The 20245-nt window shown below is 41.9% G+C and overlaps 1 protein-coding gene across 3 annotated transcripts in view; it reads left to right on the forward strand.

The window, feature by feature from the left end:
- KITLG (KIT ligand) overlaps positions 1-20245 on the forward strand; it is a 98679-nt gene that overhangs the window by 68954 nt on the left and 9480 nt on the right. For 2 of the 3 annotated variants that reach the window (XM_075551199.1, XM_075551198.1), the window contains 6 exons: positions 2081-2251; positions 4241-4397; positions 5058-5141; positions 13434-13543; positions 14222-14289; positions 15308-15384. In XM_075551199.1, the coding sequence (XP_075407314.1) occupies positions 2081-2251; positions 4241-4397; positions 5058-5141; positions 13434-13543; positions 14222-14289; positions 15308-15347 (630 nt within the window). In that variant the 3' untranslated portion in view covers positions 15348-15384. Of the gene's footprint in view, positions 1-2080; positions 2252-4240; positions 4398-5057; positions 5142-13433; positions 13544-14221; positions 14290-15307; positions 15385-18720; positions 18924-20245 lie in introns of all 3 variants that reach the window. The other variant, XR_012784894.1, reaches the window with a different exon arrangement.

Raw genomic sequence — 20245 nt, forward strand, 5'->3', positions numbered from 1 at the left:
AGGCCACAGAATCAAAGGGTGCCTGAGGTCAAAATCAGAGCATCTGGTTTTGGTTTTGCCTTGTCAACAGTTAGGGAAGAGGCAAGGCAAGATATTCATTCAAAAAATGAATTTTTTAATTAAATATTTTATTAGGGGCTCATACAACTCTTATCATAATCCATATATATACATTTAAGGAAATTAATATGTGGTATCTACTTGACAGAAAATGTACATTTTTCAAATGAATGATGTTCCATCTTACCGATACCATTTTAACTATATTTGTAATATGTGCCGTTTCATATCCCAATTGAGCCCATTTTGATCCCTTGTTATAGTGTTTCCCAGGCTGTAAAGCAGTGGTTTTCTGCCTTCCTCATGCCGTGACTCTTTCATACAATTCCACAGAACATTATTTTTGTTGTTACCTCATCACTGTAATTTTGCTACTGTTATGAATCATCATGTAAATATCTGCTATGCAGGGTGTATTTTCATTGTTACAAATTGAACATCATAAAAGCATAGTGATGAATCACAAAATAATATGTCATTATATACTGTGAAATATTTCTTTCTAATGATAAATAAGTGAAATTTTGTCTTGAAGCATGGTGTAGCATGGGTAACAGCCTGCACATCCGGTACTGATGTGGGCAGATCTGCATGTGGGCAGATCCGCCTGGAGACGGACAGAGGAGCAGTGTCTTGATTCCTGACCATCAGAAATATGTGTTTTCCAATGGTCTTAGGCAACCCCTCTGAAAAGGTCGTTCGACCTCCAAAGGGTCGCAACCCACACATTGAGAACAGCTGCTATCAAACTTTTCAGGATCCGATAGCCTCATCTTTCTTCTGCGGAGGGGATGGTGGGTTTGAATTACCCACGTTGTGGTTAACAGTCCCCCTCTCCCCTGGTAGCACTGCCAGGGTCAAACAAACTTGATTTGAAGAGAATTAGCGTTGCCCAACTGGTGGCGAAAGGAGCTGGTGGCCCAGTGGTTCCTTTTGGGGCTGCTGAATTCAAGATCTTCATGGGAGAAAGAGGAAACTTCCTACTTCTGTAAAGATTTACAGTCTTCACAACCGACAGGGCCAGTTCTACCCTGTCTTCTAGGGTCATGAGTCAGAATCCACTAGTAGCAGTGAGTTTTGGGGTTTATACTTGACTCCAGAGTTTGAGCTTCTGATCACTGGGCAGGGCTGGCACCACAGATGGGAGGCATCTGCCATCTGACAGGACTTAGCTTGCGCCATCAGGAACCTATACTTGAATAAGTGTGTGATGTTCAACTTGATGGTCTTAATCGTTCAGAACAAGGGTCCACGCATTTTCATTCTGTGCTAGGCCATGAAGTAGCTGATCCTACCACTAGGCAACATGACTTCTGTCTTAGGTCACATTTCTACCAGGGTGGTGGTGGTGGTGGTAAGCAATCTCATGCATTTGTTGATGCAGAGCCTTGACATTCTTTAAACATGTTATTAGCTGCCATCCAGTTGACCCCGGGAGACCTCACGCATGATGGAATGAAGTGCTGCCAGGTCCTGCACGGGACCCCGGATGGGTTGTGCATCTGGATCGTGGGAGCCACAGAGTTTTTGATGATTGAGCTTTAGTCACTCGGTCTCTCTTCATCAAGTTCCTTAGAAAATCAGGCATCGTTAATTCATTATTGTACAGTACGTTCCATCCCTCCCTTTCGCCCCTCCCCCAAAGACTGGCAATTCTTTGAATGGTAGTACTCTCTCTCACAGTTGTCTTGTATAATTCGCTCTGTGCCTGACGCTCTTTGGAGACCACGGAAAATAAACAATAACTATTGCTAAATAACTCTATTCCTCATAAAGGGTAAATATTGACTCTGCCTTATTTAATCTTCCTCCATAGAAGAGCAAACCCTCGCGGCTCTTCAGCCATCGTCATGCACGTGTACAGCTTGAAACAGGCTAGTTAGGCTTGAAGTAAGCAAATTTCCAGAACTAGTCTGTTATAGGAGAATTCTTTGTCCACAAGTCAAGGACTGGAACATTGTTGGCTTTGAAAGGTACTCTGAGTTTACTGTACTTCAAATCCTTTTCATTTTTTTTGCAGCCTAGCCATTGTTGGATAAGTGAGATGGTGAGACAGTTGACATTCAGCTTGACTGAGCTTCTGAGCAAGTTTTCAAGTATTTCTGAAGGATTGAGCAATTATTATATCATAGACAAGCTTGTGAAGATAGTGGATGACCTGGTGCTGTGTGTGGACGAGAACGTATCAACAGTAAGCTTGTGTTCATTGCGATCGTTCTTCCTGCTCATTTTCTGAAACCTGTGCTACATGCTGGGGGCATGCAGGGGCATCTTTGAGTGTGTGCAATTTTAAACTTTACAATATTTTAAAGTCAAGTACAAAAGTATTTGTAGTTATGCTCTTGGGCTGAAATGAGTATTATTACTTTAATGTTTTCATTTAGCATAAAGACAAAATGTATTCACTGCAATATAAAAATAGCTCCGTTTTTTTCTTTATTTGATAAAATAACAAAGTCTTCAAAACTTTGCTATAAGGTTGAAAATGTTCATTGATGTTTAGTTGGAAAATTGCCACTCATAGTGCTGATATCTTACCCTTTTATTCATCGTGTTGGTGTGTTAGGTGTGGTTGTCTAGAGAAACAAATCCAGTGACATCCCTGTATGTGTAAGAAAGACCTTTGTATAAAGAATTATGTATCAAGAAATCATCCCAGCCAAGGCCAACTCAATGCCATCAGTCCAATCGTATTTCCTACTCTGTCACATAGAACTGCCCCTGAGAGTGTGTTAGGCTGTACCCTTCAGGGAATCAGGTTGCCAGGTCTTCTGCAAAGTGACTGGTGAATTCATGGTGGTTAACAGCCAAGTGCATAACCAACAATGGACTACCGGACTACCGGGCTCCTCAAGCTCTCTATAGGTCACAACAAGGAAATGCATTTTTGACACCTCCAAGGCACTTGAGAATTGGCTATTATCACATTTGGGAAATGGGCATGACAATGATGTGAGCTCTAGGTCTATAAAGACATTGTAACCCAGAGGTGAAGAGTGAGTTTTAGGGGTTCAAATCCTAATCCTGTCATTTATCCACTTTTTAAACTTCATCCCTCAGTGGTTCATTCTATGTCTAGACTGAGGACATCCTCACAGATTCTATCTAATTTTGACATTAGATGACATGTGGTGAGTGCTTCAGTATTGTGTCTTCAAATAAAGATGGCATTACTTATTACTCATAGTGCCGGGTTTCTGATAGAATAAGGTTTGGGAGATCTGTTGGGCAGAGTCCAAAGGGCTACGATGTAGCATGCAGGACTTGTGGAAGTTAAACCTAAAGTTGTAAACCAAAGTCTGAGCCATGGTACTGAATGCTCCTTCTCTTCTCCGTCCATTTCTGCCTAACACCTGTCTCATTTTTATGCTCCACTCTCTGAACTGTTAGAATACCAGGAACCTAATCACTGTATTTTGCGCTCTCTATTGTTGTATTTAACATCCCTTAGGATGGTATACATGCGTCGGCTAAACAAAAGGTGGACATTTCACAGCCACCATCCTCTCCTGCTGAAAAAGGAACTTTTCTCCTTCTGTAAAGTTTGACAGCCTCCAAAACCCAAGGATGAGCCCTACTCTGCCCTAGGGGCTGTTGTAAGTCAGATTTTTGTCAATGGCAGTGGGTGAGAGCACCACTGTCTAATTTCTGAAATCAGAATGTATCTTCCCATCAATGAAATCTTAGAATGAACATCTCTTTGATAGCGTGTCACTTCAGAGGGTGTGCTGAGTGCCAAGCTGTTCTTGGAAACCTTTTGTGTGGACTTGAACCATTAAGGACTAATAGATAAAATAATTTAATTAGAGTCTACTATATATAACTCCCAATGTTTGTGTGTATTAACTCACTCACTCTCCAAAAAAAAAAACTCTCAGAAAGACCACCTGTAATCTCGTAGGTTCCAGTCTTAACACCATAACTCGTAAGCATATGTTCCATAATATTCACCGTCATCTTCCCAGCATTGCCATTTAATGAGCACTTAATCGTCTTCTAATTCCCAGCACAAGTATCATTTCCTTCGTTAGATCTTGTCTGTTGTACCCAAGATTTTGTGGCTTCTACTTCTTATAAAAAATACTTTGGTATTTAGAGTCTATTTATTGTGTTGACCAAAGTTAAGTCTATGGGACTACTTGAAATTATAAAACTGCATTGTCTTTTTTCCCCTTTCTAGAATGTAATAAAAGGATTTAAGAACCCAGAACCCAGGCTATTTACTCCTGAGGAATTCTTTAGAATTTTTAATAGATCCATAGATGCCATCAAGAACTTTTCAAGGACTCCTCAGACTAGGGACTGTGCACTTTCTTCAACGTTAAGTCCTGCGAAAGGTAAGCCCTGTAAGCACATTCGCTTTAAATATACTTGGCAAGCTTGAGTCTTAAATGTGTAATCTGCCTCGGAATCAAATACTGGTGAAGTTGTGAAGAATACATGTGTGTGTGAATCTATAAAAGGCATAGGAGAAACTACTGGTTGTGGATTTGCCGCTTTTTCAAGCCCAAACGACATTTGTCATTTTTAAATGAAAACTTTGTAAGTAAACAGTATATAAGATAGTATCTCATAGTTTTCGCTTACTTGATATTTGCTTTGGAAAACATTTTAATTTAAAATCATATTTTCCTTCACCCCCCAGTCTCGATAGTGTTTCCTTCTCAAATCATCTTCTTAAAAGAGTCTCACCTCTGGGTTATTTTTTCTCTCTCACTGGGTCCCTGTAATGCAAAGTCTTAGTTTCTGTCTTCTCATTGCTTTTAAGTGATGAATTACTAGCAACTTGTCATTTTATCATTTCCTTACCATAGGTATGCAATCATACCTTTCATGAATCCCCTTCATGAAATAAAAGAGTTTGAAATAAAGGTCATCTGGATCACCTAGATTTGAGAAGCATCCCTGTAAACGTACTCTGATATTGCACTTCGCCTTTGGGGACTGTGGTTTCCGTCAAGCTCCCTGCAGCACTGACATTATTGCTTTCTATTCAGATTCCAGGGTCAGTGTCACAAAACCATTTCTGTTACCCCCTGTTGCAGCCAGCTCCCTTAGGAATGACAGCATTAGCAGTAATAGTAAGTACAACTATCTGATTTAATGCATGCATGGCTCCAATTAGCATCCACGGGAGTTTTGCATGGGCTTGAGAGGACAATTATTAATATCGATTCTGTTCTGTCACTGTTCTTCCTGCTACGACCCTCCTGAGAATCAAATATAAGGTCTGTAAGACGGTTTCCCTAGAGCTTGCAATAATGTTTAGAGAATTTGGTCAATACATTTTCTGCTAAGATGATTTTACACGAGGCCTGGAAATCCTTTGAGAAGTAAGATTCAGCGGCTTTGCAGATTTCAGCTACCCTTGGCATGACATTCACCTTTGTCGTGGAAAGTGCACATGCTGGTTGAGAGTGCTCTCGGAATAACACGCTCAGGCTTGTGTCGGTACAAATGTCAGTATTTCCTGGTGTGGAGCTCGAAATTTTGGCTGCCTTTTTTTATACTCCAAAATCACATGTTGGAAAACGCCTCTTTTTTCTGAAATTTCTGTCTTGTTGGCCAAGAGCCCATTTTCCTGGAAGACGCTGTCTTCCTTTCAAATCCAGGAAAAGGCTACAGTCAAAGTCATTGGATTCAGAATATCTGGGGACCCTCAAGCTTCCTGGACACCACAGGAGAAAAGAAAGCCATCCTGTGTTTTTAGCTAAAAAAGCAATTTTTAAAGAATTCCTAATGGAGCATTACTTATATTTTTAGAAACCTGGAAGTTTTATTTATTAAAAAAAGGAGTAAGTAATTCAATACAATAAAAAAATTAATTAAGCCTCAAATAACTCCAAACCTATAGCTGTCCAGTCAATTCTAATTTAATAGCAACCCGAGAGGGCAGATTGGAGCTGCCCCTCTTACATTATTCTCGGAGTGGATTGGTTCACACACTTCCTTTCCAGTCAGTGGCGGAGTGCGCTGACCACTGCACCACCAGAGCTCCTTACTGAATTCAAAACTAAAAAAATAAATAAATAAAAATACAACTCAAAAACTCGACTTTTTTTTTGACTATCATTATTATTATTTTGGCCACCGAAATCTAACTTGTACTGAGATGAAGCTACTTAGCATTTTGTTTAAGTTCTAACTTGTTGGGCTCAAATTGGCAACCGCAACTGTAAAGACAGGAGACAGAGGGGCAGGGAGTTTCTGTGAATGGAGAGGGACTGCTCGCCACAAGCAGGTGAGGGTGGCCACACCTTTACAGAATGTCACCCGCGTCAAGGACGGGGGATGTGTTCACAGAGCCTGTGCCAGCAGGTCAGTGTCCTACGTAGAGACATTCCTCGTTTTTTGAAAAAGTGAATATGTGTACATTTCCCTGCAGAATGATTAACGTGTTCGGTGCCAGAGTACACTGGAGATCTTCTATCACACGGAATATTTCCAATGGAGAAACTCCTGCTAAGCACAGAGTCACACCACACATCAGATCGCTGGTTCTGAAAAGAGATTGGGGCCCTGCATGTGTTTCCATCATTTAAGAACTTTTCTATTCACTGTGAGCTTTACTCAGGACCCCTGATATCTTTTCAACAAATTGACATTTTGGGCATCTTAAATTCTCTGTTTGTATTTAATTGATTGCTAATCTTTATTAATTCCGTTTTTCTACTTTGAATTTAGCTTGCTCAATTGTTCTAGCTTTTTTAAAAATCATTTTATTGGGGGGATCATACAACTTTTATCACAATCCATACATCCACCCATTGTGTCAAGCACATTTGTACGTTTGTTGCCATAATCATTCTCAAAACATTTTATTTCTACTTAAGCCCTTGATATCAGCTCCTTGTTTTTCCCTCCCTCTCCGCTCCCCCCTTCCTCATGAACCCTTGATAATTTATAAATTATTATTATTTTATCAAATCTTACACTGTCTGACATCTCCCTTCACCCTCCTTTTCTGGGAGGAGGTTATATGTAGATCTTTATAATCGGTTCCCCCTTTCTACCCCACCTTCCTCCACCCTCCAGGTATCACCACTCTCTTGTTCTAACTTAAGGTAGAAATCTTAAAATCTTAAATGCTTTGATCATTGACCCTAATTATGGCAAAAAAAGACATACATAACTGTCTCGTGGGGGTAGTGGTTCTGTGTTGGGCTGCGACCCTCAAGGTCAGCCTTTCCGAACCACCAGCCATCCCTCAGGTGATTAGACCGACTGTCTCCTCCCACACACAGAGGGGCAGCCTCGGGCACTCACCAAGGCACCCGCTCTGCCCTGCAGAATCTGCTTGCTGGCAGTGAACCGGGTACGGGGTTTGGAAGAGCTGCTTTATTTTCTTTGCTTCAAAATAGTTTTTAATTTCTCTTAAGATTCTTTTTTGATTCATGTGTGATTTATTTGATGTCTCAATTGTTGGGGCTTTTCCAGGTGACTTAGAGTTAAAGATTTTCAAATTATGTTGAATGATTCTAACTTCTGTCTCCAGAGAACATATTTTGTAATAGCTTAGTCACTTGAAATTTATTGAGATGTACTTGAGGTGTGGCTCTCAACTGTTGGGTGGGGCATTCTCAGCTTAGGCCACAATGGTTGATCATAGATTCGAAAGCTTCTGATTTAATTTTTTCTCAGTTGGTAAGAGGGAAGTGTTTAACATCTTTCCATATAATTTTTTTGTTGGTCAGTTTCTCTTTTCAGTTCTGTCCGTTAGTTGTGTGGTATATTTTGAAGCTCTCTTACTATATGCTTAAACATTTATGATTGCTACCTCTTTTCTGATCAATTGATCTTTTTAGCGTACATGTATGCCTTCTCCCTACTAGACCTTCCCAGCTCCATCAGCAACCTTGAACTTCACTGTCTGCCTCCTTATCTCACTGAAAACACCGAGCCATATTTGAACTCACTGTTTCACAAATTGGGCTTAAAATGCCTCAGAGGCAGAGAAACGAGGCACCCACGGGGTACACTTTGTGTGTGCCGTCTCTGACAACGACGTGGTCCTACGCGGCCTGTTGGGTGAGGCTGCACACGTTTGCATCACATAATCCGTCCAGTGTTATACTTAGCTAGGCTTTGCCAGCAGGTCTGCTATGAAAGTCTTTAAAAGCAAACTGAGTAGGAAAAAACCCCCCAAACTGTTCAATCCTGTGTGTACCTCTGAGTAGGAGGTTAGTTTTCAAATGACAAAGCAAATAGTCAGCTTATTTTGGTTTTGTTTTTCTGTTCTTATTTATTTGATTTTTTCTTTAAAGGGAAAAAGGCGGATCTTGCATTGTCATAATCTTTTGCCCAGATGTGACCATGGCACTCAGAAACAGCTGCCTTTCGCGGGTCTCCTATTCTGAATAAGAGAAGCAGAGGCTCATTAGATGCAGGTGGTACCGTGTGTCACAAGTATGAGAGTGAGAGAAGTCTGCCAGCATTTTCACTGGTAGCACAACACAAAAGAGGTAGAAACTATTTTCCAGAAGGCACATCGGGGAACTTTGAAGAAAACATACCAGTTTTCAAGGCTAAAACCGGAAAGGTGGTCATGACAGCCAATGACCACTAGCCCTGTAAAGGCGTGTCCCTGGGGTAAGAGTATCGTCTTTGTACTGTGCAAGGGAGCACTGGGTGATAATACATTAAATCCCACGGGTTAGACAACGGGAATTGTGTTTTCAAGTAATAATGGTATCCCACATGCCAAGCTGAAAGATATTTTGGGATCCTTGCAGACAGTCCTTAAATGATACGGGAAGTAGTCCTGCAGTAAACCTCATGGGCGTGTCCATATCTGCCCTCCTCTGGCTTTCCTGTTGCCAAGAGACATGCCTCCCTGCTCCATCCATGACCTATGCTGACACCAACCCTTCCTCGCATAGCATTTTATTTCTATGTTTGCGTCAATAATTTCTGGCAATGGCCACACAAATCTCCCAGACAATCCACACAATGCATGGGGTTTATTAGACAAGTTAGTCAGGCTCAGTAAGCAATCAGGATACACTTCTTCTCAGCCAGCAAGCAGGTCGGTATCTCTCAGGTCCTCGGCCTCTCAGCCACATGGGCCCTTGGCCTCCACCTCCTTAGACCAGGAAGCCCACCTACCTCACAGCCCCGTAGGTAGTGTTTCTCTTCTTGCTCTGTCCCATGGTTTCTGTGCCAACGTCTCTGTTATCTTTGATACCTCTGACCTTGGCCTCCGCCGATTTCGACAGAGATCTGGAACTTGCTTTTCTGATAGCCCCGGGTTTTCTCCCTCTGATGCGTCAGTGATGGCTCATCATTATCGCAAGGGAAGGTGGTAATGAATCCTGACCGATCCCCTTGAGTAGTGTTCCACATGCCCTTGTTGCATCCTCACTGCCAGAATCAGTTCTCGCTTACAGTGACCCTGATGGGACTCCCTGTGGGTTTTCAAAACTCACTCACTGGGAAGAGAAAGCCTCATTTTCTCCTGAAAATGGTCTGGGGTTTTCCACTGCTAACCTTCCAATTAGCAGCCAAACGTGGGACCCACTGCTCCACCAGGCCTCCCCACCCAATCATTTGGTGCAGTTAGACCCAAAGGGAGAAGAGCCACATAAGAAACCCCACTTCATCCTAAGTCCCTTCTTTGCCATTACCTTGCACATCATTTCTAGTGACACAGTCTTGAGTCAGACAGCCCTGGCCAGCAGCATGACCTTGGGTAAATTATTTAATCTCTCTGAACTCCCCGGTGAAGTGCAGGATGATAAGACCTTCTTCTTCATGGTTCTCTTTTTCCTTTTCTTTGTGTCGTTGTTCGTTTTAAATGAGTTAATATACGTGCTTGGAGCTGTGCCTGATGCTTAGTAAAACCCCGAACCCAAACTCACTGCCGTGGAGTCGATGCTGACTCATAGTGACTCCCTGTGGGTCTCCAAGACTGTGTACAGACCTGCTGGTGGTTTCAGCAGACCATGTGGATCACAGCCCAATGCATAGCCACTACCCGACCAGGGTCCCCCCTATTAATTAATAGAGCAATTGCATGCCCCGAGGCTGTGAGTAGTCATTGTAGTGTGACCTTGTAGTAAGTTTGGGGCTTGAATCAAGGGAAAACTACAGCATCCTGCTTCCTACGCACCCGGAAATCTATGTCCATAGGCCTGGTGCCGATAAGCACCCTGTAATGAAAAGGAGGGCAGTCCAATTGTTGGCAGCGTTTTGTGTTTGCTCCCATAACGACTTCCAGTCTTGGAAACACTATTAGATAGGAGTGTCCTGAGGTGGAATGAACCGAATTGCAGTGGGTTTTGCGTTATGTGTTTGCACAGATGTCAGATATTATTAGTCACACCAAGCAAGACATTTGTCATGGGGACAGTTTTAGTAATAATGTGATACAACTAATATACTAGTCATGCGATACAATGAATATAATAGTAAACCAGGAATTTGGTCTTTCTCAAACCCTGCCCCTAGATGAGCCTGCAGCTCCCCGCAACTGCCGACACCCCTCCTCCCACCCCAAGGTCCCCTTGTCCCTGCGAACAATCTTTGCATAAAAGCAAAGCTTTGTTGCTGGCTTGGACTTTGGCCCCAAATTCCCTTTATCTGGGCCTTGAGACATACAGTTCAAAATGCATTGCTCCCCAGTGGGTTAACTGCAGTGGAACCAACCCCTGGAGAGAGATGTAGACAAGCCTGGTCTGTTAGTTTGCTTTTCTCCCGCCCCAGAGGAACGGTAGCATTCTGGGGAGGGGGGGGAAGGGGAAAGATCACGGGCTTGCCTTTTATACCCTTAGATTTCACTAGAGAAAGAACAAAAGTCAGATAACATTGGTCTTTCTATGAAAGGTGCACAAGGTGCAACTACTCAGCTGATAAACAAAAGGCTGGAGGTTTGGGACCTTCCAAAGGAGCCTCAGAAGCAAGGCCTGGCAGTCAACTGAAAAGGCAGCCCTGCAAGTCCCTTGGGGCACAGCTCCGAGCGGACAGTCGTGGGGTCACAGGGAGTCAAAATGGACTCAGCGGCAGTTGCTTTGATCACAGTTGAAGCTAAGAACCTATGTGCCCTTTTGCAGTCCAGTCTTGAATCAATCTCTCTCTCTCTCTCTCTCTCTCTCTCTCCTCCCAAACTCCGGATCCTTGCTGCATGCTCCAGCACTTTGTACTGTGCCCTAGGGCTGGGAGGGGGGGGGGCAAAAGCCCAGAGCTGGGGAGCAGTGTGCACTTTCCCTTGCTACTCTCTCTTCACCTGCATGACTTTGGTGGGGCGGACAGTGGGACATTGAAAAGAGAAGCACTTCTGCTTGGGGAAGGTTTGGGGTAGGGAATCCCAGAGCCCCCGTCTCCTAAGCTCCTTCCATTTCTTGCCAGTGGTCTTGGCTTTTCCTCTTCAAGGTTGGAGTTTGGCCTTCAGCTGACATAGGTAGAGCAGACTATTTAGCTGTCCTGATTCCAGAGCATTCTTACTGATCAAATATAAAAGGAAGATAAGAACCTCCCGAGCTCACTGGAGCTCCCCACAGGGTTTGAGAGGAAACATCAAGAGGTTCCTTTATTCTCTCTGCATGTATACCTCCAGGTTTCTCACAGGTCATCTGGTTACGGTTATCATCTTTGTACATCAGCACTCACAGTAGACAGTGTGGGAAATAGTATGTTTGCCACCAAGGAGAGTACACACATGATGATGAAATATAAACACAGACATTCAAATAATTTTATTCAAAGATTGTCATATTAAAATTCCTAGAGTGGAAGGATTGCTTGTAATAATGAAACCCTTTTCTCGTTTAAAACACTGAATTATTTAGACCCCAAGATAAATCATATAATCTTATATAACCCTTGCACTAGTTGGTATAGTAAGCATAGGGTTGTTTTGGTGAGAAAATTTATGTTGCGGTCCAACTTGTGCTGTCTGGAACCTGTCTCCGTAGAATAAGAGGTGAATTAGCAGAAAGATTTGTCTGACAGAGGCCATTCGTTGCTATGATGAGTCTCCCTGGACATAGACCTCCTTCCCGGTCTAATTCCCTCCACCTTCTATTAGATTCTCCCATCCCTCACTGCCCACACCCGCAGTCATGTGAGTATACACACAAACCTCCTTGTATTTGAGCCTCTAAACTGCCGTAGAAATTCTTTGAATGGTTTAGAATTAGGAGGCTTTCTGCTCAGAGTTCACAAATGACGCGAGAACAGGCAATTTCTGTTCCCACTGCAATATATAAAATCTGTTGCCTTTCAAGTGAAAACTATGAGTTTATTTTTCAGAAACATCGATTCATAAATAATGCTTTTATTTATGTTATCTAGATGCACACATGCATACACATATATAGGTTTGTATATATGCATATATATGCAAACATATATGTGCATACACATATGTACATAATCTATAATTTACCTTACAAAGTTAGCCTAAGGCAATAACTTTCCCTTGAATTACCTTACATTTGGAGCATATAATTATTGACAGCCTATGATTCTAAAATACACCTTTGAAAGAAAACTCAGGAATTAAGGCGTGTACTCTTACACTGTCGATGTACCAAATAACTAGATTGTTCCCTGTAAAGAGACTGGGGAATCTTTAAAAAGCTAATCCCCCGTTGAGAGCAGAGAGCCTTCTGGGAAAGGACCTTGATTTAATTCTCAGGTCATTGTGCTTGCTTTAGAACAGGAAGGCAAGATCGAGGAGATTGCTCCAAGCAACCTCATGCATCTTTCTGAATAAAAACTGTGGAGAGATATCTTTTGGTCCTTTTAACCATTTGCAAATGTTAGAGTCACAAGCTTTTCAACAGAGCCTAACATGACTTGGCATCCAATGACTGGGTGCTGAAGAGGTGAATGGAGTGACAATCATGATTCCAAACACAAGGTACCTAGAACTGTGACACCACAGGAGACACTTAACAGTATTTAAGGGAGAATAACATGGTTTAGTGCCTTACAGACCTTGATGCAGGGGGCAGTGTCTTCTTTAGAAGTTTTCGATAAAATCTCAAGAGTGAGAAAATGAAAGCATCTTAGAAGAGAAAGCTACGAGAGATGGGTTTGCTTGCTAGAATCACTCACTCCTATTCCCACGGCTGCCCTAGGAATATGCCAAGTGCCTGCTTCTTCGGTGTCAATGTTAGCCAAGTCTAATCTCCTCCTGGCTGTGGGCTGTCTTTCTTTTAACAATATTTACCTTCTGAAGAATATAAAGACTTGCTTTGCTTTCCCTAAAGCAATATTTCCCAAAACAATACTCAGCAGAAAATCAACGCTTCAAATGCTTTCAAGTGGAGATAGATCAAGAATACAGGGACCATTGGAAGCAACCACAGCAGGGGAGCAAAACTTCTTTCCTGGATCTGCTGTATTCACCACTGTGTTTTTCCATATTATAGGGGAGGCTGATGACTCCACTGGAGACGCCAACCTACAATGGGCAGCCATGGCACTGCCAGCGGTTTTCTCTCTTGTAATTGGATTTGCTTTTGGAGCCTTCTATTGGAAAGTAAGTGTTGCTACACCTCGTCCCCACCCCCATCCCACCCCCACCCCGCCCACTGATCAGAACACTTTCTTATCTTTGCATTGTATTTGTTCAAATAATATTTACATAAATGATTGACAAAACAAACAAAGCACCATATCTGAGAAAGGATTCTACTGAGAAACCATGATTTGTAGCATCATCAAAATTTAAATCCCAGATTGATTTTTCTCCCCTGCTTTGGAACCAGCCTCTCTAACTGAGAATGCCTACGTACGAATTGGAAACTGGCTTTATCAGCTTGAACTAAATAGAAAAAGGAAGAAAATTCACTGACAATCATGCCATGCACTTAAAAAAAAGCCAAATAGAAATGCCATTGTATTATCTCTTATTTTGGATTTTCGATCTTTTGTCATTTTCTATTGCTTGTCAAAAAAAATTTACCGTGACTCAGCTTTGTGAAATGCCTCTTGAATTTGATTCCTATTCAAATCTGGCAGTTTCTTTATTACTCTTCCACCTCCAACATCCTTAAACCTTTGAATCAATAATATGGTACACTTTTTATTGAAAAAATAATTTGTATGCTATGTGTTAAAAAAGTATCGGAATTATGAATATAAAAATGTAAACTAGACACTAGGTACCTCTTAAGTATTGTTATGTGTGTAACACACTTCATTGTTGTTTTCCCAGAAGAAACAACCTAACCTGACAAGGACAGTTGAAACCATACGGAACAGTGAAGATGAGAATGAGATCAGGTACTTCGCTGTGCTGAGTGTTTGTGTCAGTGGGGTTGGCATTGCTAGGTCACAGACTGTGCGCATGAGCATAACATCTTCAAGACGTTTGAGCTCCTTCTGACAGCCCCCAGCCAGTGTCTCTCAAGTCTCATCCGTGCTTCTAATCTCTCGCTCTCTGCCATCCTGTATCTGTAGTTACCTGTGGTATTCCCACACATGTTTGCTTCATGACTCTTCTTAGGGGATCTGAAGAAGTCATCTCTGCTGTCTTTATTTCCTCCATAAGCAGCAGCCTTGCCCAGACTCATGTCCCAGGAGCTCTGATGGCAGGTTTGATGACTCTCCTTTTGCACACCTTTACCAGAGTCATACAAATTCTCTTTCTCAGGCTCTTTGAAGTTTAGCTCTCTCTCTGGCAGCAGTCATTATCCTCGTCCAACTTTGTTCCGGAATACACTCTCCCTTACACCCTTGTTTCATAAGGATATTTTATGTTCAGTGATTTTTCTTTTGCTTATTTAAAATATTTACTTCATTCTGGCTTTCAGAGTCATTGATTTTTTTACCCCCAGTATATTTAGTAGGTTCTCCAAAATACAAAACACAAAGGATTTTAATGTCTTTCTATTTACTGTAGTTGATTCAGATTGTGCTATTACCTTATTCTATATTTCCCTAGTATTAATATTTTCATTTATAGTCAGTTTTAATTTCCATTGGGAATAGTATTTTCTCTCATATTATGCTTGTGTTTGTATGTACATACTACGTAATATGTACATGCTTATAAAGCATAAAACATTTTTAGTATGAGTGTATGCAAATGCGTGGACATTTTTAAAAAGCACTTGGCAAGACTGTACTGAGAAAGATACAAGTATAATCTTCCACAGAGTATGATTTATGAAGATATGCTTCCCACTCAATTTTGCAACCTTCCCTGCTGGATTTACAGAAAACACAGCCTTTTACAATGCCCAGATCATGGTGTGCTCCAGAATTCCTATCCGTAAGCATTTTTCTTGTTGTTTTTCAGTATGTTGCCAGAAAAAGAGAGAGAGTTCCAAGAAGTGTAATTGTGGCTTGTTTCAACACTGTTACTTTCGCACACTGGTAAGTTTATAGAATCTAAACCGAACGACTTAACAAGAGAAGCAATGATGCTGTCGTGGTTATTATGTATTAGCCAGCAGTTCGAAACCACCAGTGCACTCTGAGAAAGAAACATGAGGCTTGTTACTCCCATGAAGAGTTACGGTCTCAGAAACCCACAGGGGCAGTTCTACCCTGCCTTTAAGGTCGCTGTGAGTTAGAATCGATTAGATGGCAGTGGTTGAATTATTTAATGAAATCAGTACAACATCCTCTATGCCAACATTTACAAACAAAATATATCGCGAAGTTGTCTGTGAAGCAGCTGTCTTCTGACTGATGCTATGACATAATTGAGTTGTGTGTACCTAATTGACCGTATCTGCGTATTTTGAACATTAGCCTGCTTGAGCCCTCATTATTGTGCTCATCCTGCATAGAAGATATGAAAACACAAAACGCTTCAGAATTCTATTAAGGCCAGTTTTGATATCAGGAAAATACATTAGACAAGAGAATCAAAGACGTTGGCACTAAAATAAAATAGTAGCGGAATAATGAGGGAAACTGAAACTAATGTCATTTGGAGGTCACCACCAGAGGATAATAGAAACAGTCTCTCGTTGTTAGATGTTGAAACAAATACTAAAAAAAGAGAGAGAGGTGGTCAAGCTATCTTAGAGTCAGAAGCGGGAAACGGTCAAGGCCAAGTGTCACCTGCTGCATGACTGGTGTAACAGTGTGTCCAGAGTCCAGAAGGACAGATGCCTGCGGTGATTGTGTTTGGCCCGCAGAGCTGGTGGAGCGAGGGGAGTGAGAGGTGGCCAGCAGGCACTGATGGTGGGGTATTTCCTTTCCTGTCTACGTCCTCTTCCCCCAAACTGGAGGCAGTGTTGGAGGAGCGCTCAGACGGAAAGGAAGCTGATCCAATGGCCATTCATGCTTCTCACGCTCTATTCTGTCCAGGCAGTTCCTGCCCCTAGAATGCCAGCATCTCTCAGTCTAGCAGCATCTGGACACTGCCCACTCTTCTTTCCCTCATTAACTCTTGTAGATCATGACAGATGTAGAGAAGTCTCCTTGTAGGTCACTGTCCTTTCAACTTTCCTTCTTCTTCCGATTCAGATGGTTGTCTCTAGAATTGAATCTTCTCCCAGGGAAGCTATGTCTTTAAGTCTCTTGACTCCTCTAGATACTTAAAAGACATCAGTTTTCAGCAGCCCAGAATATAGCATGATATAATGATAAGGACATCTCTTTCCCCCCTAACACTTTAATCCTGTCACCCAGACGTCATCATTTTTGTCATCCACCGCGCTCTTCTTCCCTGTGTCCAGTGTATGATTTATAGCCTGTCTTGTTCCTGCTCATCTTCCCTGTCGCGTAATGTGAATCCATAGACCGTTTGATCTAGCCTCTGTATTTTCAGAGTCTATATTCCCCAAGATGAAATCGTGACACTTTCCCCCTGTAGAAATCCATATCTCTGGTCTGTAGCCCAGATACAACTCTCTCTACTTCTTCCCTAACTGTGCTTCTGGTTCCTGTCTGCCAGATAAATCACACACCCAATGGTTAATTAAGTCTTAAAAGCTCTCCTGATGTTCTTCTTGTTTGTTTGGGACTGCATTGCTGAGATCGGTTTGGCGCAAGAACCTTTAGCCCTATGGCTTTCATGTTGGAGATGGATGATGATTGGGGGGTTGGGGGATCAGACCACTTGTATAGGAGGAGAAAACATGATAGCTTGGAGTAACCATGGATAGGTCCTTATGCCCAGATCTACTAGTTGGTTAACATTTGAGGACAAGAAATCAGTCTATCTGGGTCTGGCCGTATCCCCAGCATCTAACGATGCCCAAGCATTGTAGGCTCTCAGCAAATGTTTAATGAATGAAAAATTAAATGACCTCTAAGTGAGGGGACCTGCCCATTGGGGAACTGCAGGTATGAGAGGTGGGTCCTAGAAAACTGCCCTAAGAAAGGAGGCAGAGAAAGCCAGGTGGTAAGGAAAATGGTTCTCCTGAACCAAGATTTGTTTTCATTGAGAGAGAGAGAGAGAAAGAGAGAGAGAGACTGATTTTTACCAGTTATTCAAAGCAAGGGAGAATAGAGTCACATGGAAAAGCTGCCTTTAGTTTTCTCAGCATATGAAGCATTCTGTATATATAAGGGGAATCACATTTGACACACCCCCCTGAAGAAGGATAGCATTGTGTAGAATGAATGGCAGATGAGAGAAGAAGTACTGCTCTTTCTTGAGTTCCTTCCTCATCTGTCTGCACAGCCTTTTCAAAGCTCCACTCACATAACACCCTCTCCAAAACAACTGACTGAATGAAAGGCAGCTCTACCTGTGGGCCCTGGATTACACGTCAGAAGACTCCTAGCAGGATTTCATCGTTATTTACCTAAACGTGTTATGTTCCATCCTAAACTCTCCGAAGGCAAGATTTTTGTCTAAGTTGATTTTAGAAGCCCACCAAATTATGTAGCAGTATTTTGCATGGTCATAATAATTGTCCTGGAAATTTTGTTAAATAAATGAATGAAGAAATGGATGAATCTCTTAGAGTTGTTAGGTGTAGAGTTGTTAGGTGTAGAGTTGTTAGGTGTAGAGTTATATATATATAAAATGAAGAATTCACACACTAAAGGGAAAATCAGATAAGGGACAAGAAAAATAGTTAGCTGATCAGGATGAAACTATGGACTCCAATGTGAAAAATACAAATCTGTCATGTAGGAGCTCTGGGCTACTGGGTCTCGACGAGAAAGAAGAGGTAGACTACTGGCTTAGAGACATGCCGCCTCCGTAAAACTGTGGAGGCTGCTTTACGCTCTTGTAAGTGAAAACAATGTTTTGTCTAATTTTACATCTGCATTGAGTACCCAGTGGATGGGAAAAGCCTCATACTGGCCTCTGTACAAACAGAGGCATACGACCTGCTAAGTCATTTTAGGCTTGGGGTGAGGGTCTGGAGGGGGGAACATTTGGCAGAACAGATTTTAGTAAGGTAAGATAGGAATTATTCCAAGAAATATGAAGAATGTGTGTCATAAAGAGTAACCAGGGCAAATCGAAATGCGGAGTTGTAATTCTATATTGAAAAATGTCAGGTGCAATTTGGATTATAGTCATTTTTTTGGATCTAAAAAGAAGGAGAAAGTAGGGTAATGACAGGTCTATGGCCAGTATTCCCCCTTGAAATGGGATTTCATCAACAAAACAAATTCAATCGTGACCAATATTGAAACGTGGGAATAGAAATCATATGGGATGGTTAGTTCTCCAAAGGAAGTAGCTCATCATTGGAAAACTAAGAGAAGTTCAGTAGCATTTGCTGTTTCATATAGAAGGAAGGAATGTGGAAGGGATGCAAATAATGAATTGGCAAAAGAAAGAAAGAAACATTGCCTCTAAGAGAAAATATACTGAAGTTGTTTATTTGACATCGAACATGGAAACCTTTAACGACAAGCTGGAAAGCTTAGAACTCAGTCACCTGGCTGCTGCCAAGTTACCCATCCATATGTGACATCCCACAAGAACATCTCAGGTGAGTACCTGCAAAAACGGCGTGGGGCCATACCTAGTTTCCTCTGGAAACACAAAGGACGAGACCCCAACTCTTTGCCACCCCAAAACTTATTGCCACGAGGCAGAGGACAAGCGTACCTCTACTCTCCATCCTTCTTCGTCCTTCTGTGAAACCCACAGTTCCTCTCATGAATAATCCACTTTCCTACTGAGTTTGAAAATCTTTTCCAGTGGGCACATAGAACTCAGAGACGGTACTCATAATTAAGGAGGCTTCTCAGGGAAGTTAGCAGGTGATCAGTGAACTACAAGGATGCAATCATTGGTCCACAACAACACTCTCCCTGGCCAGCAGCCCTCCACCTCTCAGCCACATGGACCCTTGGCTTCTGCCTCTGTGGCCAGGAAGTCTGGCATTTGCTGTAGCTCAGTCTCATAGTCTCGGCACTGTACTTCTCTGCTATCGCATCATCCGTCTCCTTCCTTCAGCTTCGGTCTTGTTGGCTCTGTCACTTCCCACAGAGATCTTGAATGAGCTTCACAGTCCTTGAGGGTCCTGGAATTGCTCTCTGTTCTTGCTTCTAAGCTGGCTTGTTCTTAAAGCCAGGGAAGGGGCAGCTAAAACTGACCTGTCTTCTCCAGTAGTGTTCCACGCACCCTTTTTTCATGGTCCCACCCAATCAGAGACATAGATAGAAAAGTCTTAATAAGAAAAATTTTTTTTTACTTCACCACATTTAATGGACTTTCACCTATTTTATTCCATGTAAGAAAGCAGAACTGAATTATACTGAAACTGTCATTCATTGTAGTATAAGAGGGACAATTTGTGCTTTTTTTCTCAAATCAAGTATATGTACTGTGGGGTGTAGAGTTTAATGTAACACAATTGTGTCCTCAAATTGCTTCTAGACCACGAAATAAAATAAAGTATATACATAAATGTCCAAACTAATTTTTAAAAAGCAAACTAGAAGCTAACGAAGTTTAAAGTAGAAACAAAAAGTTTCAAAGAAAATGAAATAAGAGATCAAAGACAGGACTATGGCAGATGAATGCAAGCTATCCATTCATCAAATGTAGCTAATGGTGTGATATCATCAGTAAGTGTTGTGCAGTGCAAAACCATATATATTGGCTTTATTTTACAAACCCAACCACGCTCACTGCCAATCGAGCTAATTCTAACTCACAGAGACCTAAGGACAGAGTAGAACAATTCCTTAGTGTTCCTGAAACTAAATCTTTACAGGGACAGAAAGCCTCATCTTTCTCCCAAGGAACAGCTAGTGGGTTTGACCCACATACCCTGTGGGTAGTAGTCCAATGCTTAACTTACCT

The sequence above is a fragment of the Tenrec ecaudatus genome, chromosome 6 (genome assembly GCF_050624435.1).
Source record: "Tenrec ecaudatus isolate mTenEca1 chromosome 6, mTenEca1.hap1, whole genome shotgun sequence".
Classification (NCBI taxonomy): domain Eukaryota; kingdom Metazoa; phylum Chordata; class Mammalia; order Afrosoricida; family Tenrecidae; genus Tenrec; species Tenrec ecaudatus.